Source organism: Gymnoscopelus braueri (assembly GCF_963280865.1).
Source record: "Gymnoscopelus braueri genome assembly, chromosome: 11".
Taxonomy (NCBI): Eukaryota; Metazoa; Chordata; class Actinopteri; order Myctophiformes; family Myctophidae; genus Gymnoscopelus; species Gymnoscopelus braueri.
The window spans coordinates 1,190,217-1,199,709 of record NC_137613.1 but is presented as its reverse complement, the minus strand read 5'-3'; the positions used below and the strand labels follow the sequence as shown (position 1 = coordinate 1,199,709).

Below are 9,493 nucleotides of genomic sequence, written 5' to 3'. Positions count from 1 at the left end.
TTTATTACGGCACTCCCAGTCCCTCCCTATTCGCTGGTCCATGCTTTTATAACCCATTAAGACCTGAGGCCGATTCTACATATTATATCTTCTAAAACTGTTTTCTGAAAAGGTCTGTTGCTATATCAGTGGTTCTGACATGAAAGCACACACACTGTTATTATCAGCTCTGTGCTATATATATATATATATATATATATATATATATATATATATATATATATATATATATATATATACATACACACACACACACACACACACACACACACACACACACACACACACACACACACTGTTATTATCAGCTCTGTGCCATCAGCCCATCCATCAACATTGAGCTGGAGAAATAATACGTCCATTATTCATCCTCGCACTGAGCAAGTAACCCGACCCAACACATCTGTGACTGTTTGTGAGCTACAACAACACTGGGGGCCAAATCCATCCATAGATTTGTCATTAGCCTGCTCTGCCACCATATGTCACCCGCTGTCACCACCGTGTCACCTCTGTAACAGAGTGAGGAGGGCGTCTTAATTATTGTTCACATGATTCATATTCAATAAACACAGACACACAGGTGGCTGTCGGACAGAAAGCTTGTGTCTCCAGATTTCATCTTTTTATGTTTGTTTTCTTTTCTTCCATAAATTAATTCATCTTCTATTTCATACTTAACCACTTGAACCCCAGCATCCATATTCTGGGTTGGCGGGGGGCGGGGGGGCATTAGCCAGAAATAGCAGATCTACAAGCTCAAACTTGTAGATCTGCTATTTTTGGCAAAGACATTTGGGTACATGGAAAAAAGACGAGAGGGTTTAGGTGGTTCGTTTGTATGACAGTGTCGCACAAAAGTTGCAAAAATACCCAAAATATGGGGGGTGCTAGTCTGAAAAGTGCTTACGTCTGTCCCGATGAAAACTCATTTATTAAGAAGAGCTTGTGACTAAATAATAACGACATTGGAGAATGATGTCAGAGGTCCGCCCTCCCATTAGCCAATCTTAATATAGGATTGTACAGATTTCAATAAGAAATCTGGGGGCAGCTGTTAACCACTTAAACCTCTATAATAGTATAGAGGGACTCTATAGCTTATGGCCCGGTCAGCGAGGTGCTTCCTTACCTTTCTCGCCGTGCTCAAGAAAAGCGTGGCTTCCAGAGAGAGCGCAGCCTGTTGTGGAAGGAGCTGAAAGGTAGGCTACTCTCTGGTCAGCTTATAGGAAGGAGCTGAAACGTAGGCTACTCTCTGGTCAGCTTATAGGAAGGAGCTGAAACGTAGGCTACTCTCTGGTCAGCTTATAGGAAGGAGCTGAAACGTAGGCTACTCTCTGGTCAGTTTGTCCATAAACCTGTCTACTGAAACGTAGGCCATTCTCTGGTCAGCTTATAGGACTGGAGCTTAAATGACTAATGTAGGAAGTCGGTCGGACCGACGGTTGTCCAAAACGGACGCACGGCAATGGATCTCCATATATGGAGATCCGAGAAGATAGCACTGAATCTCTGTGTGAACCATCAGACCGACGTCAGTACTATGATGTCATATTGATGACATCATGAATCCTCATAAAAGACACACAAACCGACAGATATAGAGATCCCCATATATGGGCATAAAAGGGACACAGGCATACAGACAGATATGACATCAGTTGTCTCTATGACATATCGATGACGTATGATGCCAAATGTGGGCAAGTTTTAAGCCGGATCAGAGCCCTGTTGACTTCCATTATTACATTAAAGTTAAGTATTTCAGAGGTCACATGAAATGATCCACGATGCACACATCCTCTGTTTCCTCCATCTGCTGTCCGTGACCCAACGGCAGTGATATTCATTGAAGAACTCTCTCTATATAAAGATAATGTCGTACACTAAATTAGCAGCAGTTCTTTTCAGAGCAACCTCTGACAATATTAGGAGAATTGTGATTTTACCGGCAAGGTTTCGATCAACATCCGCATCCTCCAAGCGCTGCAAATTTGAAAATAAAGTTCATGTCGAGGAGTGCATGACGATGAAAGCTGCCCAGGTTGAACGCATAAGTCAAAGCAAAAAAATTGAAAACTTTCAGGCTAACATGATTGAAATTGACTTTTACAACACTGAAGAAGCGTACAAAAGCAAGACTAACATGGAGCTCTTCAGAAGTCTTCTGGTATTCAAGCTTTGTGCCATTGACTTCCTTGTTGACAAGAACAAGGAGTTAATGGACCTTAGTAGGAAGGTCTTTGGACAGTGGCTGTTTGAGAAGATGATGAAGATGACTTTCTACGGACAATTCGTGGCAGGGGAAGACCACAACTCAATCAAACCCCTGATCCACAAGAACCAGGCCTTTGGAGTAGGGGCGGTGTTGGACTACAGTGTAGAAGAGGACCTCACACAAGAGGAGGCAGAGGACAAGGAGATGGACTCATGTGTGTCCCAAGCGGAGAAAGAGGATCCACATGTTGGTCATCGTGAGAAGAAGTACAAGGCTCATCGTCAGTTTGGGGACAGACGTGGCGGCGTGATCAGCGCTCGCACCTACTTCTATGCGGATGAGGCCAAGTGTGACAACCAATTGGAGACCTTCATAAACTGCATCAAAGCTTCTGGAGGAAGCTCTGTAGATGGGTTTTCTGCCATTAAGATGACTGCTCTTGGCCGACCACAGTTCCTTTGTCAGTTCTCAGAAGTATTGGTGAAATGGAGACAGTTCTTCAACCTTCTAGCGGCGCAACAAGGTAAATCTGGAATAACTGCCCTGGAACAAAAACTTGAGCTGGAGCAACTGAAGGAAAGTTTGACTCACCTGGGTGTTGGCGAAAAGGATGTTATTGATAAATGGTTCACTGGAGAAAAACTGGGATCTTCAGGGACAATTGATCTTCTCGACTGGAACAGCTTGATTAACGATACGACAAAAATGTCCAGTTTGCTCGTAGTTCCGAACCTAAAGACCGGCCGGCTGGAGCCTCTGCTGGAAAAGTTTACGGCTGAGGAGGAAAGGCAGATGAAGAGAATGCTGCAAAGAGTCGACGTTCTCGCCAAGCATGCTGCGGAGAACGGAGTAAGGCTAATGGTGGATGCTGAGCAGACATATTTCCAGCCTGCTGTCAGCAGACTGACCCTGGAAATGCAAAGGAAATTCAACAGGGAGAAGCCTGTTATCTTCAACACCTACCAGTGTTACCTCAAGGATGCATATGACAATGTCACCGTGGCAGTTGAGCTGTCAAGGCGGGAGGGCTGGCACTTTGGTGCCAAGCTGGTCCGTGGGGCCTACATGTACCAAGAGAGGGACCGTGCCAAACAGATCGGCTATGAAGACCCCATTAACCCAGACTACGAGGCTACTAACAGAATGTACCACGAGTGTTTGGAGTTTCTGCTGGAGGAGATCAAGGTGAACAGAAAGGCTAATATCATGGTGGCTTCCCACAACGAAGACACGGTGAAGTTTACCCTGCAGAAGATGAACGAGATGGGGCTGTCGCCCACCGAGAATAAAGTTTACTTCGGACAGTTGCTGGGCATGTGCGACCAGATCAGTTTCCCGCTAGGTCAGGCAGGTTTTCCTGTGTACAAGTATGTTCCTTATGGCCCGGTCAGCGAGGTCCTTCCTTACCTTTCTCGCCGTGCTCAAGAAAACCGTGGCTTCATGAAGGGCTCCCAGAGAGAGCGCAGCCTGTTGTGGAAGGAGCTGAAACGTAGGCTACTCTCTGGTCAGTTTGTCCATAAACCTGTCTACTGAAACGTAGGCTACTCTCTGGTCAGCTTATAGGAAGGAGCTGAAACGTAGGCTACTCTCTGGTCAGTTTGTCCATAAACCTGTCTACTGAAACGTAGGCTACTCTCTGGTCAGTTTGTCCATAAACCTGTCTACTGAAACGTAGGCTACTCTCTGGTCAGTTTGTCCATAAACCTGTCTACTGAAACATAGGCTACTCTCTGGTCAGTTTGTCCATAAACCTGTCTACTGAAACGTAGGCTACTCTCTGGTCAGTTTGTCCATAAACCTGTCTACTGAAACATAGGCTACTCTCTGGTCAGCTTATAGGAAGGAGCTGAAACGTAGGCTACTCTCTGGTCAGTTTGTCCATAAACCTGTCTACTGAAACGTAGGCCGTGAATTTGAATACTGAAAAGTAACAGTTTTTGAACATATGAGGTTACAGACCTCAGGTCTTAATGGGTTAACCTGAACCTGAACTGGAAAACAAAGTTAATGAGGTGAATCGGTGCTATTCTTTGTATTCTTATTCTTGAGTGGCTTATATGTGTCAAATATAAACTATAATATAAACTGTAACCATGTCTGTGACTGTAAATACCAACTGATTGTATTTTATGACTATATATGTGGTTCCTATTGGGTATTAAAACGTCTGAAAACCTGCAGCTTCTGTCTCTAAATAATTGTGGCTGTTAAGTAACTGTCAATCATCTGGGTCACCTGATCACCTGACCTGCCAATCCTCTGTGCCGACATCCGGAACCAGATCTCATCCAACACACTTAGAACTGTTTTTTATCACCCAGTCAGAGCCTTACTGTCTGCTATACAACTGACCAAATGTTTTTATCACCCTGTCAGAGCCTTACTGTCTGTTATACAACTGACCAAATGTTTTTATCACCCTGTCAGAGCCTTACTGTCTGTTACACAACTGACCAAATGTTTTTTATCACCCTGTCAGAGCCTTACTGTCTGCTATACAACTGACCAAATGTTTTTATCATCCTGTCGGAGCCTTACTGTCTGCTATACAACTGACCAAATGTTTTTTATCACCCTGTCAGAGCCTTACTGTCTGCTATACAACTGACCAAATGTTTTTTATCACCCTGTCAGAGCCTTACTGTCTGTTATACAACTGACCAAATGTTTTTTATCACCCTGTCAGAGCCTTCCTGTCTGCTATACAACTGACCAAATGTTTTTTATCACCCTGTCAGAGCCTTACTGTCTGTTATACAACTGACCAAATGTTTTTTATCACCCTGTCGGAGCCTTACTGTCTGTTATACAACTGACCAAATGTTTTTATCACCCTGTCAGAGCCTTACTGTCTGTTATACAACTGACCAAATGTTTTTATCACCCTGTCAGAGCCTTACTGTCTGTTATACAACTGACCAAATGTTTTTTATCATCCTGTCAGAGCCTTACTGTCTGTTATACAACTGACCAAATGTTTTTTATCATCCTGTCAGAGCCTTACTGTCTGTTATACAACTGACCAAATGTTTTTATCACCCTGTCAGAGCCTTACTGTCTGTTACACAACTGACCAAATGCAGTGGTGTAAAGTAATTAAGTACATGTAAAGTAATTAAGTACATGTAAAGTAATTAAGTACATGTAAAGTAATTAAGTACATGTAAAGTAATTAAGTACATGTAAAGTAATTGAGTATATTCTGTACCAAACCTCTGGATGGATGGATGGATGGATGGATGGATGGATGGATGGATGGATAGATGTCTGATATGGTTGATATTTATCTTTAAAAATATGTGTCAAATTGATTTAGTTTTGTTTTCATCAGATGTGTTGTTGTGGTCAGCAGTTTTCTGACTGATCCTGATCACATAATAAACCTTTATTGATCTCCTGTCAGGACCAGCAGGAAACATGAAACACAGAGAAGAGAATAATAATAAAATACATTTATTAGTCTGTCTGACACATCTGCATGCTGAGTGAATATAATGTATATTCTATCCATGATTATAAGTATATAGATTAATATACAATCCATAAACCATGAATATGAGATTGAATATGTGTAAAGTTTCAGTAACTCTGTGTGTCCGTCTATCAACAGTTAATATGAGTAAATAATAATATACAGTATCTACTGTTTATACAGTATATAACTATTACAACAGTTAATATAATATATGTAAATAATAATATACAGTCTAGTTACTAAACCAGCTAGTTGCTCCCTAACTATAAACTAACCAACTAACACCCTGACTGACTGACTGACCAACTAACTATAAACTAACTATCACTAAAAATTAACTTACTAAATAAAAAACGAACTATAAACTAACTGACTGTAATCACTTTGAAAACGTCTGACTCCGTTCATCTGTCTATATTCAAAGGCTTTTGTCGCCCTCATGTGGACAAAATGAGTAAATAAGTGGAAGTCGTTAATAAATCTCTCTGTTTATAAAACATTAAAACCAGATGAACGCAACATGACACCAGTTTATACATTAATAAGTCTACAAGCTCACAATGACACGCATTGTGAGCTTGTAGATCGGCTATTTTTGGCGCGAGACACGTCGTAGAACAGAGTATTTAAGAATTAAAGTGGTTGTATTTTGAAAAAAACCCGGAAGCATTCGCGTTGCATTGTGTGTGGGGCTTGTCACGTTACGTGTTTTATTTTGAAGAAAAAACGGAAGTGTTCACGTGGCGTCCTTTGTGAAGCATGACACCACGGGTAGGAACTACATTTTCCATCCGTCATCGATAGCTAGAAGAACTACATTATTCACCTGTTTCTTGGCTGTGTGTTTTCCACTTCCTGTCGGATTTCATTGGATATCATTAGTCATCTGACCGGTTTCATTGGATTTCATTGGATCAAAAGACAGGAAGTGGAACACAGTGAAAAGCCTAGGAAACAGGTGGATAAAGGACTACATTTCCCAAATACGGAGTGTCATGCTTCACACAGAACGCCACGTGAACACTTCCGTTTTCTCTTCAAAATAAAATACATAACGTGACAAGCCTCACACACAACGCAACGTGAGCACCTCCGTTTTTTTTTTTCAAAATACAACCGTTTTAATTCTTAAATAGCCAATATACAAGCTCACAATGCGTGTCATTGTGAGCTTGTAGATTTATTCATGTATAAACTGGTGTCATGCTGCGTTCATCTGGTTTTTAATGTTTTATAAACAGAGGGATTTATTGACGCCTTCCACTTGTATTTACTCATTTTGTCCACATGAGGGCGACAAAGACCCTTGAATATAAACAGATGAACGGAGTCAGATGTGCTACATAGTCAGCGGCTAGCTAACATCTAGCTAACAGCTAGCTTCTTTATGCAGCAACAAACTAACAAACCAATGAGTGGAGGAGAAATTAACAATACAAATCATCATCATCTTATGATGATGCTCTTTCTAAAATGATTAAATGGACTAAATATCCATAAATAGTGTTTGTTGAGTCACTAAATATCCATAAATAGTGTTTGTTGAGTCACTGCGTCAATAGTTATAAATAATATACCTAGAGTAGACGAGAGTAGAGTGTGTCCACTAGAGGGCAACACAGTCCATAGAATAGAATTAGAGGCATCATAACCTCTGGTTTTTATTCTATTCTATTGGGCCCAGTGGGGAAGTCTGGGCACCTCATTGTTAAATTGGCAATGTTTTCCTAAATGTGAAAATATTAAGAATTTCGAAAATGTTCTGAAGTCATGTAAAGTATACATGATTTGAACCAAGAGAGGTACATCATTATCACAGTTACATTTTCCCTTAAAAAAATTATTGTTTATGCCCAAAATAACTGGCTAGCCACAGGTTTTGTAGCAATGTATCACAATTGTAGAAATGTAAGCATGTTCAAATCATGTATACATTACCTCACACCATTTTCCAAGTTCTTAATTTTGTTACATTTCGGGGGGAAAATGGACAATTTAAAGGGCAAGACCACTTTGGTAGAGGTTTGGTTTGTGTAGTTACCTTGCCATGATGTAACTCCAAAGGTGGGAAAGAAATAAAAAAGAATTGCTCCATTGATTAGAAATTGATCATTCAAAATATGCTCCCCAGTGACGGTAAAACAGATCTCAAAGTCACTATTTTAGCACGTAAACGAACGCAAACAAAGTTGATTCAGACAATATAATAGAACATCACCAAACCCAGTACTGTTTTTTTTTTTTTTATAAAAATGTCAACTTCCTGTTGATTTTGCCATTTAACCTGGACTGGATCCGCGGATCCGGATCCAGATCTTCAAATAGTAAAATCAACAGGAAGTTGACATTTTTATTAAAAAAACAAACAGTACTGGGTTTGGTGATGTTCTATATTGTCTGAACCAGCTTTGTGTGTGTTCATTTATGTGCTAAAAGAGTGACTTTGAGATCTGTTTTACCGTACAATGTAAGTCAATGAGGAGCATATTTTTGAATTATCAATTTCTAATCAATGGAGCAATTATTTTTGATTTCTTGCCCACCTTTGGAGTTACATCATGGCAAGGTAACTACACAACCCAAACCTCTACCAAAGTGGTCTTACCCTTTAACATTGAGATGCCCAGTAATGTTTATGTGCCCACTAGTCTTGTGCAGCCAGACTATTATTCCACAATCTCCGAATGTTATACAGAGATTCCGTGAGACTGTATGACGGAATTATTGTTGTGAGGTTGTAGATTGGCTATTTTCAAAAATGTTGCCTCTTTCTTATATTATTTGACAATTTGGCCAATGTTTGACCAGTTTTAGTAGTTAGTATATTTAGTAGTATAGTTTGTTGATTACTTTTGATGCAGTAATGGGCTTCTTTCTTGTCTTTTTTCCTTTTTTTTTTAGGTATTAAAAAGGTCTTAAATGTCCTTAAATTGTCACTTCACTGTCATCTGGACCCCACCCCCCCCCCCCCCCCCCCCCCCCCCGTTCCACCCTAATGTGCCTGCATGGGAAATCTTTTTTATAAACCTTGTGAATAGCCAATGTATAAAGTATCGATGAAGTTAAAATGATTGTGGCACTTTGTTCCCCCTCTTTGCCAAAAATAGCCGATCTACAAGCTCACAACTGCTGCGAGGCGTTGTGAGCTTGTAGATCGGCTATTTTCGGGTAATGTTCCCTCAGAGTAAGGATGCTAGGTTTCTGTAAAAAAAGGTTGTTATACCGTTAATGTAAAAAAGAAAGACAAAAAGGTTTCTTTCACACAAAGATTTGGCGGATCCCCTTGTAGTAACTATGGGTTGAGGACCCCCTAGGGGTCCCGGACCCCCTGTTGAAGACCCCTGGCCTAGTGCATATCAAACTGGGGACCTTGCAACGTTGAATCCATAATTCAATGTTGCACGGACAGTCTTTTCAACAGACCTCACTTCAACACAGAAGCAACTGACGTCCATACGACGTCCATACGACTTCCAATGTCGACCTCTGTAACCACCACTAACCACCGTCGCAAAAAGACGTCCATACAACGTCGATACGACGTTCAAGTCAGACGCCGAAACGACGTTCAAGTCAGACGCCGAAACGACGTCGCTACGACGTCCAAGTCAGACGCCGAAACGACGTCGCTACGACGTCCAAGTCAGACGCCGAAACGACGTCGCTACGACGTCCAAATCAGACGCCGAAACGACGTCGCTACGACGTCCAAGTCAGACGCCGAAACGACGTCGCTACGACGTCCAAGTCAGACGCCGAAACGACGTCCAAGTCAGACGCCGAAACGACGTCGATACGAC

At 41.3% G+C, this 9,493-nt stretch overlaps 1 protein-coding gene across 1 annotated transcript; it reads left to right on the top strand.

Annotated features, from left to right (window-relative positions):
* Nucleotides 1-1,876: 1,876 nt before the first annotated feature.
* On the top strand, nt 1,877-3,751 carry LOC308095113 (proline dehydrogenase 1, mitochondrial-like; the record flags this gene model as incomplete). Its single annotated transcript, XM_080442053.1, has 1 exon — nt 1,877-3,751. One exon carries the CDS (start codon nt 1,877-1,879, stop codon nt 3,749-3,751), a length of 1,875 nt encoding a protein of 624 aa, XP_080298179.1.
* Nucleotides 3,752-9,493: the final 5,742 nt, after the last annotated feature.